At 35.1% G+C, this 12,846-nt stretch overlaps 1 protein-coding gene across 1 annotated transcript; it reads right to left on the bottom strand.

Moving 5' to 3' along the window:
- Positions 1–2,006: 2,006 nt before the first annotated feature.
- On the bottom strand, positions 2,007–12,635 carry tollip (toll interacting protein). Its single transcript, XM_051899887.1, has 6 exons — positions 12,445–12,635; positions 9,513–9,662; positions 8,126–8,308; positions 4,940–5,092; positions 4,508–4,598; positions 2,007–2,598 (listed from the first exon to the last, which is right to left on the bottom strand). The coding sequence occupies exons 1-6, from the start codon at positions 12,475–12,477 to the stop codon at positions 2,378–2,380; spliced, it is 831 nt and encodes a 276-aa protein (XP_051755847.1). The 5' UTR covers positions 12,478–12,635; the 3' UTR covers positions 2,007–2,377.
- Between the last annotated feature and the right edge of the window lie 211 nt (positions 12,636–12,846).

The raw sequence follows: 12,846 nt of genomic DNA on the forward strand, positions 1-12,846 counted from the left end.
TCAGAGGAGCAGAGATCATGCCTTGGGGAGTAGAGAGTTAAAAGTTAAGACAAATATCGTGGTGACAAACCATGCAAAGCCTTATAGGTAAGCATGGGAATTTTAAAATCTATACAAAACCTGACAGGGAATCAGTGCAAGAACTCCAAGATTGGAGTGATGTGCTCACTCGTCCTGGTTCTTGTCAGGATTCTGGCAACTGAGTTTTGCACATACTGCAATTTATATAGGGTAGATTTAGAGACCCTAGCCAGCAAAGCATTACAATAACCAATGCGAGAAAATACAAATGTATTGATCAGAAAGATAACATAGGGCACAGTCTTGCAATGGTTCTGAGATGAAAAAAAAAAAAAAAAAAAAGCATTTTAACAGTATTCTGGACATGAACATCAAATGTTAAATTGGAGTCAAATATCACCCCAGCAGCGCCATCCACACTTAGGGTTAAAAAAAACAGCTTTAAGTATTTGGTGAGGCGAACTAATTAGCATAACCTCAGTCTTGTCACTGTTGAGACAGAGAAAATTGAGACATCCATATTTTTATTTCAGAAATACAGTGTTTAAGAAAGGCGACAGCCGCATTATCACCATGTTCTGAATGACTGCAAATCCAGGTGCCATCTGCATAAAAATGAAATTTAAGACCAAGGGGAAAAATGCACATGCTAAAAAGTAAGGGACTCAAAATCGACCCCTGGGGAACACCAAATTTAACTGAACCAACTTTGGCTTCTACCATCCACCCAGAAAAATCAACTGCCTACGGTCTGAGAGATAAGACTTGAACCAGTTTAATACAGTATCAGTAACACCAAAAACAGTTTCCAGATGAGTGAGTAAAAGAGAATGATCTACAGTGTAAAAAGCTGTGCTGAGATCGAGAAGAATCAGAATTGAAGGACAACCAGAGTCCGCAGCAATTATCAAGTCATTAGTAACCTTAACTAATGCTGTTTCAGTGCTATGTAGTTTGCAGAATCCAGATTGAAGGGGCCTAAAAAGATTGTTTAGAGCAGTGGTTCCCAGCCTTTTTTTATGCTAAGGGCCCCTCCTCTCTGAATCAATACTGCACAAAAACATTTGTATTGTAGTGTTATTACTTTTCAACCCCATGATATTATTTCTTTAAAGAAGAAACTCAAGATAGATTTAAACCTTCAGAGTTATTTATACTTTGCAGACATTCTTTGCAACTTAAAATACTTACTCTGCTCAGTACTACAGTAACTTAAATAAGCATAAGTCAACCTGCCATACCAAACAAGACCACAGGGAGATACCAAAGGACTGAATTTAAATACTATGCGGATCCATTTCAAAATTATTAAACACATATAACACCACTGATCCTCTCAAACTTCTCCAAAACACACTTGTTCGGCGAGCATCCGTTATAAAACACTCACAGTACATTAATTTTGACAACGACGAATATATTGAACTGTGTTCATGCAGAAATACGATGTTTTAGCGATCAGTGAGTCGAGAACGCACATGTGCGGTTTGTTTGCGCATACGTTATGTACGACTCCTGTATGTCACTGTACTGTAATCATCTTTACCTTCATTACAATCGTCATCCATCAAATCCTTTTTAGCCACACTGCTTTTCTTTTTCCAACCGAGGGAGTTAGTTTGCGTTTTAAGCCACCGTTCAGTCTGTATTTCACAGCAGCACGATGAGAAACGGCCTGGGCTGATCCGAAACAATCACAGAATACGTACGAGAGAAGTGGTGCCTTGTTTTAAATGTATTTTTTAATTAATTTAAGTTTTCTTTTCAATGTAACGTATTAGTAATTAAATTAATGAATTATATTAAATATATTTAAATTAATTTTAAGTTATCTCGCGGCCCCCCTGGGGGATCACTGAGGACCCCTAGTGGGCCACAAGTTGAAAACCACTGGTTTAGAGTCAGGTGAGTGTATAATAATAATAATAATTAAAAAAAAAAAAACATACAAAAGACCCATCCAAATAATGACATTAATTCTGACATACTCTGATATCTCTTTAATAATCTTCAAAATAAATTATATTCATGTACATTTATGTAACTAAATTCATACAGATAAAAGCATAATATATCGAACATCTTTAAGACATGGGATCACTACAATACAGATATGGTATACTGCCCTCAGTGGACATATGACAAGATACCCCTTTGCAAAATTATCCTACATTCTCTATAACATTCCAGAAACATTCATTCTGAATGCTGATTTAGCAAAAACAATTACAAGTTGTTAGATTTACTTGCTACTATTAAGGGTTGATAGACTTCAGTGTGCATTTTTAACAAGGTATTTTTGGTATAAAGATTTACATTGTTGGTATAGTTGAACATTTAAGTGGCAGTTCTCCAGTTAAAGCTCCTCTGCCATCTGTAGCAAGGAGTTAATGGCGGCATCCTTGTTGCCCTGTTGGGCCTCCAAAACAGTGCGAATCACCTCCTTATCCAAGTTGGGAAACATATCCTGAAGGGCTTTAAGGTCTTCTTCACTGCAAGGGGTGCTTTGTGGTGCAACAGGAGGCACTGCTGGCATTGCCATGGGTACCACACCTTGGTTGTACATACCAGGAACACCTGTGATATCATATCATATATCTACTTTATCATATGATAAAGTAGGCTTTACAGGGTTAAACATGATAAAATGCCCATACATCATATAGTGGAGCTGCACGATTCTGGATAAATTGAGAATCAATTTTTTGTTTCAAATAGAGATCACAATTCTCCCACGATTCTCAATAGACAACTAACCAAAATAATGTAACTTACTAGAGGTTCTGACAAAATAGTAATCGTTGCATTCTATTTAAAAATGTTTAATTAATTTGAATTAAATATTAAAAAAAAAAAAAAAAAAAAAGCAGTCTGAATGATTCATAAATTCTTGTTTCATTACTGGATGAATCGTTTTTAAATTAATCTCTTGAATGAATGATTCAATGACAAATACATTTTTAACAGTCACTTGTCGCCACCTAGTGGAGTAACAATGGCTATGTTTACATGCACCAATTTTCGTCAATCTGAATGAATTGAATCCGATTGCATATCTGTTTACATGTCCTCTAAACATTGTAATCTGATTCAAATATCCATTTATATGCGTTTTATATACATTCCGAATAAAACTTTTGCGCACACGCTCTGCTTGTGTGACATCATATCAATCACACTTGCGGTACCCCTGGGTTGCGTCAACAGACGATGATCATGCATCGACGATAGCCAGAGATATTGTCAAAAGCATCAAATCTTGGCAATATTAAGAGGATTTGGTATTTCCAATTAATGTAGGCCTGTTACATTCTTCTAGTCTATTATAATTCTAGGGGTGCCAATAATTGTGGCCAATGTGTTTTGGAGAAAAACATTTATTTCATAATGTGATTTCCCCCCCACTTTCAATTCTTTTTCTTCAATGAAAGGTTAGATTCTTGCTAATTTTATGAATTAAAGATCAAAAGGATAAACAATGCAGATTTATTTTTAGTCATCTTTGATCATATTTACCAAGGGTGCCAATAATTCTGACCACAACTGTATATGTACGGCCACAAGAGAAATTTGCACGTTGTTTCTCGTGTGATATCCATTGCCTCCCCTTCTTGTTTTAAAAAGGAAAAATTTCCAATATTATGACGAAGGGATACAGCTACGCCACTGCCTGTTGGCATACATCTTTACAACTTAAAACATGAACGTGAACTTGTGCACTGCATAATGCGTGTCAACATTGCACTGCGCATGTGCCCGAGAGACTTCTGTATACGATTGAGAAAGTAGTCGGATTCAATCGCTTACATGATCATTTTTTGCTGTTGGATCGGATCAGAAAAGGAATAAACCACCCCTTCCAATCCGATCGAAATTTCATTTGGATCAAGCTCAATTGGATTGATTAAGGTGTTTACATGAACGTTTTTCAATCCGATTGAGCCATCAATCCGATTACAAATGGATTATTTGGGTCCATGTAAACGTAGCCAATGTAATCGATTCAATCGTTATTTAAAGTGCCAAGTTACTTTCAAAAGGTGATTTGCTCTATTTTGATCGCTACTGTAGACATAAGTGTTTATATCCAAACTATAAACTTTTATCCCAGTACTTCTGTGATAATTTCAATATTTGTATTGTGGTTGAAAAGACTGTTTGTGAAGCTGTTTCACACCTGAAAATTACAACTGCTCTCTCTAGCTCAGCAGCAGCGGGGACACAGATTTGAATGTTATCGCACTTGTCAAAGGTCTAATAGACATAGCCGAATCGTTGTCGCTTAGGAATTAGATCACGTGGGGGTGTTTGAATTGAGATCATGATCTTTTAACAATTAATCGTGCAGCTCTATCATATAGGCCCTGAATTTAAGCACAATTGGCCAATGTTCCATTACAGTTTTAAGATGAATATTGACTGATAATAAAGCAGTGACTGATCGCTTGATGCATCCCTAGTTATGATGATAGATTGTTAAACAAACCTGCTATGGGCACATATCCAACGCCTTGCTGATAAACTGTAGGCATCAGAACCACAGGTTGCGGCTGCATCATCATTCCCGCTGGAATTGTCTTTGACAAAGAAAAAAAAAAAAAAAAAAAATATATATATATATATATTCAGCAAAAGTTGACAAGCTCTTACTTTGAGAGAGCTACTGTTCTTACACATTTTCCCCACTTATAGTGCATGTATGAATTTTAGAGCATGTCTTGACCAGGAAATTTGTATAGGTAACAAGTAATTTGAGCAAAAATGCAGAATTGACACAATTGCAGCCAAGAGAACATACGCATACCAATCACAATCACATTGGTTTACAACTTTACGTCAACATTAAGCAACAGCTTTTATCACTTGTTTGCATAACACCCGGACATGACATGCCATAAAGTATTTTGTTAGGACTTACTGCAAAAGACATGACAAGATTAATCATGCCCTCTTTGTCATCACCCTGTCTTCCGCTCAAACTGTACCACTCATCCACTACGGTGCCCTCGCGCAGGCTCTCTGGGATAGTCACGTGTGTCCATGCGATGCGATCATCCATGGAAAACGCCCTCTGCCCACCAACACACAACAACCATCAGTTAAGAGAGGTTACTGCCAGAGAAGTTACCATTACATTTAAGTTTCAGAATTTACATTTTTTTTTGTGTTTGTTTGTTGATATTTTCCTTCAGGCTAACATATGTTTAACTGTGAAAGCTGTAATGGACAGCATTCAGAAACAGCTTTCTAAAGCAGGGTATCTGCAGGGTTTTTAAAATTAAATTTAAGGCTATTTAAGACCTTTTTTAAGATTTGGACAAATAAAATTAATACCATATGAGTGGGGTTTGGCAATGTCTATTTGATACTAAAACATAAAATGACTATAAAAACTATTTTATTTTTTTATTTTAATTTATTTTTTAAACAAAATCAAATGCAGATTGACAAAAACAAAACGTTTTATAAAGTGATAAACCTCACGTTTCAGTTTTAAAACCATTTTTAGGCATGGTTTAAAGGCTGGCTTAGGCATCAAAAGGGATAAGTAAAAATTATAAATTATTATATTTTTATGAATTTAAAAATATATGATTATATGTTATCATCATATATTTTTAAATGATTCTAAATATAATGATTTACTTAAAATCTCTTGGAATTATAATTAACACTTTTCTTATACAATTCTAAGTCTTTTTTTGGCCTTAAATTTGATAGAACTGAATTTAAGACTTTTTAAGGACCTGCGGAGACCCTGTAAATTCTTTTCACTTATTGCTGTGGATTTCTCTGATACAAGTCCATAGTTGAGAGCAACAGGAAAGTGTGATCATTCTAAAGAAATGTAAAAAAGAAATTTCTCAAATGATAACAATCATGATTTATAATTGTGATTATAATTCAGTAAAACAATTGTGATTATCAGTTTAACCATTATTGTGCACTGCAGCATGACTAAATGCAGTTTTCAGAGCAAGTTTACATGCACACCAGTAAGCTGATAACTCACAAATATCAGCTTATTGAAATAACCAGTTCTCCCCATTTACATGCAAACCAGTAAACTGACAACGCAAGTAAACTGTGTTTAATCGGGTTATTTCCCTGTAGTGACATCAAAAAATAATCATTTGCGTATCTGACTCCGAATATTACATATGTTATGTCAGTTGTGATGTTAAAGCTTGCAACATGTCAGCGGGAAACTTACGGCTCATATATTATTCTCTCATGCAGTTACAGATGCAGCGTTTTGACTGAACCACTACTTCTGCTGCACGAGAGAGGAGAACATTTTTTTTTTTTTTTTACAATTTTCTGGGTCTTGAAAGAGTTTATGTTTGTGATATATATTTCCTTTCTTTCCTGCAAAACACTCACTCTGTTTGGATGCGTTTAAATCTGCACTAAGGATGCGTTTCTGTCACGTATTATACGTGTGCACTTCATGCCGTGCGAAATCGGTGTAACTACCTGTTCCGACTGGTTTATGCTTAAGCCGTTTATGACCTTACTCTGATAAAAGAAAACGGGTTACCGCAGTTACATGACCCCGTTCGTTGTCGGCTTATTAGACATTAGACTTTTTTGCCCGGTTTCACAGACAAGGCTTAAGCCTAGTCTCAGACTAAAATGTTTTTTTGAGCTGTCTTAACTGAAAGCAACTTGCACTGACATATCTTAAAATAGGTCAGTGCCATTATTTTGTCACCAGTTATGTTTTTTCTAAGGCAAGTTTATAAAAGCTACTTAAAGGGTTATTTCACCCAAAAACGTAAAAATTCTGTCATTAATTACTCACCCTCATGTCGTTCCAATCCTGTAAAACCTTCGTTCATCTTCGGAACACAAATTAAGATATTTTTGATGAAACTAGAGAGGTATCCTGACTCATCCATAGACAGAAATTTAACGACCACTTTCAAGGTCCAGAAAGGTCCTAAAGACATTGTTAAAATAGTCCACATGAATGCAGTGGTTCAACCTTAATTTTATGACGCGACGAGAATACTTTTTGTGAGCAAAAACAAAACAAAAATAATGACTTTATTCAACAATATCTTCTCTTCTGTGTCATTGTCCTACGCTGTTTACGTTCAGCGTTGTTTTTGTGCACAAGAAGTATTCTCGTCGCTTCATAAAATTAAGGTTGAACCACTGTAGTCACGTTGACTATTTCAACAATGTCTTTAGTACCTTTTCTGGACCTTGAAAGTGGTCGTTAAATTGCTGTCTATGGAGGAATCAGAAACCTCTCAGATTTCCTCAAAAATATCTTAATTTGTGTTCCGAAGATGAACGAAGTGATGACAGCATTTTCATTTTTGGGTGAACTAACCCTTTAAATGTCCTAATTAAACTAAGGCTGAAGTAGCTGAAGAAGCTGGTTGAGAGTACTTTTTTATCAATAATTGATTATGGTGATCTTGTTTACATGCATGCAGCTTCATCTTTATTAAGGAAATTGGACTCTGTCTATCATGCAGCGTTGCGTTTTGTATGTGGTGCGGAATTTCGTACGCACCACTGTATCCTTTATGAATCTTTATCATGGTCCTCTTTACATTATAGGAGAAATTTGCATATGTATATATTTATTGCCAAGGCACTTCTTGGTAAATTATTAGCTTTTTATACTATGCTTTTTATACTAACGGTTATGGTACTAGATCGCAGCTACATCTTCGATTAAAAGTCCCAAAGGTATCCTCCGAATTTGGAAAGCATGCTTTTTCTTTTTATGCCCCTAGGGCTTGGAACGACTTACAAAATGTACTGAAACTAGAGTTTTTGCCACCTTTGAGTACTTTTAAATGCATTTTGTATTCTGCTTTTAAAGAGTCTTGTAAGTGCTCTTCTTGACCTTGGGCCTATTTGATTTGTTGGATTGTTTGTGTTTTTGTTATTTGTCTGAAACTATGTGTGCTGCCGTTTTGACCAGGTCTCCCTGGAAGAAGAGATTATGATATCTCAATGGGATTTTCCTGGATAAATAAAGGATAAATAAAAAATAAAGATAGAATGAAGTAGGACAAAATGATGGCATGATCAACAAAAATGAAAAGGTTTTCTATGTAATGCAAAGTTATTTCAGTCTGACCTCATCAAAGATTTCCAGATAGAAGGAATCCACCCCAGGTGGGACAGTGCACTGGATGACCTTGTTCCAGCGAGGGTTCTTTGCTCCATTGTGGGCAGTAGGAGTCTCATAGACGGCATACCCAAGTCGAACCCTGCAGTAAGGGTCCATGCGTGTCATACCATAGTTCTTTGCAAGTTTTGCCTGTGAAAATAAGAATCTGATATAAGATCATATCATAGAACTTACAGGCCTTTGCATTTCCTTTCAAATATTCTGTATTATTTTTGGACACCTAAAGTCACAGACGCACAAACACAAAAATAGTTGTCATTTATGTAGAAATTCAGTATTAAGCAAAGCAACTGGCTGAAATGCATTGCTCATGTAAGCGCCTAATCAGTGTTTCAACCACAGAAAATGTGAGCGAGGTAAATAACTTGTTATTATTACTTTTGTATTGTTATTATACCTTTAAACAGGTTAGTCACTTTTATGAGAAAGACCTGCAGCATAAAACAAAAATACGCGTGGTAAAACAGAGACATATTTTCTATATATATATATATATATTATATACACACACACAAAAAAAAAAAATAATAATAATAATAAAAAAATTATACTAAACTTTTTCTAATTATGCATGATTTATTGACACTGGCCAAAGTTGCAAAGTCGCATAACCTAATCCTAAAGGTGCAGTCACATTTACTGTTGTCCAACGAACTTTCAATAGGAATCCATACAAACGGGATTTTCACGCACGGATGAAAGAATTTGCTAATGTGACAGCACCTTAACTCAGATGCTGATTCATTCTCCAGTCAAAAACAGCTCAAGAAATCATCATTCAACAGGTCAGAAACACTTCACAACTGAGAGACGCTAGCTTCAGATCGGCTCAGGCCACTTTGGGATCTCTTGGAAATATATTTATCTTAGAAACATTAAACAATGCCCACAGATAGTCAAATGGGAAAATTAACTCTAGAGAACAGCAACTCAACTCACATGTCCAAAAGCTCATATCACATTGGTCAGTTTCTTCACTGTCCGATGAAAAATTAATCCAAATTGCTCTCGCTGTTTTCTATTCAAAAGTTTCCTCACACAAAATGCTGGTATTAGAGGTGAGGGGGGAAAAAACTGATTTAGCAATGCATCACAATTACTTCTTTAATGATTCTGAATAGTTCAGTGGTCCAACTAGGATTAGCTCATACTGCAATCATTTTGCAAACCAATTCATTCAAAATTCATTCAACTTCAAAATATTGAAAAATGGATTTTTTTCCCCCCATAAGGCATTATGCTTTGCAATGTAGCAAAGTAAGTTTTCCAAAATTAAAATTCTCCTCTGAAATACTTTACTGCTGTCTAATATTAAAATAACACATAAAGGTACCTGTACTACAGTGATGCTGAGGCGACCAGCTGTTCCTAATGATCCTCCATACTGCAGCTGTCGGGCTGCTTGGGCGTCTAACTGTACCTGCTGTTGCTGTTGAGTCGGGGTGATCCTCAGAAAATCCTGAGGCAACTCACCAATGTAGACCTAAACACAGAATAAGAAAATAAGAACACATGCCATAAACAATATTTATAAAAATACCCTTTATAAAAGTAATTACTAGTCATTCATTTCTGTGATCATATCAAACTAAACATGATGGAGCCATGTTTGTATTGTTAATAAAGATAAAGCATTTTTGTAGCAATTGCAAAGAGAAATGAAGAAAAAGGGCAACCCTGTTTAACCCCACATTTGATGGAAAATTGGGTTGATGCGCCTGCTGATAAAGAGATTGAACTGTTTGAGTTTTGCATAAAAAGAAACTAGATATAATGTTTCCAAAAGTATCCCCAAAACCAAATCATGGAAACGACAGAAAATAAACTGGTGTTCAATGTAATCAAAAGTTGTTGCAATTGTTTTTTAATAATATGATCGGTCTAAACTTGTCAAGAATTTTGGGATCCTTATACTTGCCAGGTTTGGGAATTAAAGTTATTAAACCTTGTTGCTTCTTTTAACATAAATAAGAATGGGTCTCCAAAGGATATCATCCAGTTTTAGTTTGTGGTTTACTGTTCATTTTATCAGTTATATCAATATTTTTTCCCTATCCGCAAACTTATACAGTAGTGACCAAAAGTGATGTCTGGAGGGGATTTTTTTTTATGGTTTTCACTCCCCGGCTCTTAATGCATCATGTTTCCTTCTGGAGCATCAGTGAATGTTTGAACCTTTTTAATAGTTGTGTTTGAGTCCCTCAGTTGTCCACAGTGTGAAAAGACGGATCTCAAAATCATACAGTCACTGCTGGAAATAGTTCAAATACACAAAGGATGCTGGAAAACTGAAGAATTTTTGGGACCTGGAGGATTTTTTTGAAGAATATTGGGCAGTTTAACTGCTCAGGACAAACAAGGGATTCATGAACAACCATCACAAAACAGTCATGGATCATCCAAGTAATGACACACAGTATCAAGAATCAAGGGTTCATAAACTTTTGAATTGGGTCATATTTATAAATTCAGCTATTTTTTGTCTTGTGGACTTTATGTAAACATCGTTTATGTAAAATATCTTATTCAGGACAGTACTAAATAAAAAATGACATTTTGTAAGATGATGATCCCTCTTATTTTGTTAAAATTACTCACATTTTCACAGATTCTGCAAGTGGTTCAAGCAGCACTGTATATACATACACACACTTAAACCATATACAAAATTAATACGACTCTATACAACACAACAACAAAAAAATAAATAAAAACTGTGCCAGGGTAAAATGACAAAAAAAAAGTTGAATAAAAGAAGTCATCATACATCTTATATATATATATATATATAGTATCATTTTATTCATAGAAGATCCATCTAGTTTAGAAACTGAGAAAAGATGGCTTAGCTTTAGTCCATTCTCTCACATGAATATGATTCCAACTAAAATAAACAGTTGTACTAATGCTACTGCAGTGCAATCAATATTACAATGTACAAAAATAAAATTACATGATTCAAGATTCAATATATATATTGTGCATAACTTAGGGATGGGCATTTTTGGCAATTTTTCAATTCGATCATCGATAGGTTTCAAAAACGGTTAATCGAGTACTCGGGGGGGCGGGGCGTGTGCGGGGGGCGGGGCATGGCCGTCATGGAGATAATGAAAATATCTGAAGACTGTTAGGAAAATGAATGTTAAAAATAAAATTATGACATGAAAGCCTGTCTATGAAAACATGAAAACGTGATTTGAACAGTGTTAGATTGATTATGATGCAGCAATGTTAAGGAAGCATCTAAAAGTGCTGCTATAACCAATCAGGAGAAAAAAGAAAAAATACATTTCGATCATCGTTTACATGATTGATCGTCGCTGTCACGGTCGAGTACTCGGTCGCTGTTGCACATCCCTATGCTACACAAATTTCGTAAGAATTTTCAATATCTAAATTAAATTGTTCAAATAACAGTTTAACAGATTCTGTGAGATATTTTAAGGGATACCTCTCTAACTTTATTACTTTAAAGTATTTGTATCATTTGTCCAGACTCTTTTCCAGGTAATTTCTAAAAAAGATTACCAAAAAAAAAAAAAATGCTGAACATGGTACAATTTTCTTTTTAAATACATTCCTATTATATCTGTCACTATGTTTGTATTTTACTTTAATGATATTACTAAACCTTAACTACTGGTGTTGACTAGAAGTGTCTGTTATTACGTCATGCGTGAACTTCCCTTTACAAACCGCTTGCTAAATCACGAGTCCGATGTAGCCAACAATTCCGCGCACACTATATTAATATTACTAAAAATATTACTATATCTAAAAAAAAAAAAAAAAAACTATTATCCATCATGGTATTGCGCAAACTGTAGTTTTTAAATCAAATAACGTTTAAGATTAACGTTCAAATAAATAAAAAAAATCGACTGTTTACTTACTACACGGACACATGCTTGTCTTTAAAATCTGGCAAAAAAATATATATATTTGATAACGAAGAGTCATCACATCTTCACATAAACGATCTACATGTTATAAAGAAATCGAAGTTTCTGCAAGACAAAATCGAGAACTGACAAACGTATACATCTGTCCTTTTCGTTACTTTGTGCGTCAAACATTGTGATTTTTAGACGCCACTTAAGCTGTCTTCTTCGTGTAACATCTATACATGCCTATTGTTACGTTGGTAATTCTGTACTGCGCAACTTTCAATGTTTGTTTTCATTGGGAAAAATGTTTATTATTCCGCGTGAGCAAGCTAGCATGTTGCTGTTAGACAGCAAATAAAGAAAATAATCTCTTACCTGTCCCCGTTGCGTGCTAATTGTTGTTGCCATTCCGAGGTAATATAGACAACGCTTGTCTTATTTTCCAAATAAGCAAAATATAAAAATAATTACGTCAGAATGCACTGATATCTAACGATATGCATCAGCAAAGCTCACAACCGGAAATGAACCACCCTCTCAGGCCCCGTCCCATTTCAAATTTCAGAATAAAAGTCTTTTGGAATCTATGTATCCTAATTTAATTCAAAATTAGCATGGCTACATCGGAGACTTCTGAATGAAAACTCACCCAATCTCCATGACAAAAAAGAAATTAAATAAAATTATACAAATCACACACACGTGCGCACACAAACAAACAAACACTAACAATCATCTAACAAATAGGCCTACCACATCTGAAACTGCACACTGAAA

This window comes from Ctenopharyngodon idella, chromosome 7 (assembly GCF_019924925.1).
Source record: "Ctenopharyngodon idella isolate HZGC_01 chromosome 7, HZGC01, whole genome shotgun sequence".
Lineage (NCBI taxonomy): Eukaryota > Metazoa > Chordata > Actinopteri > Cypriniformes > Xenocyprididae > Ctenopharyngodon > Ctenopharyngodon idella.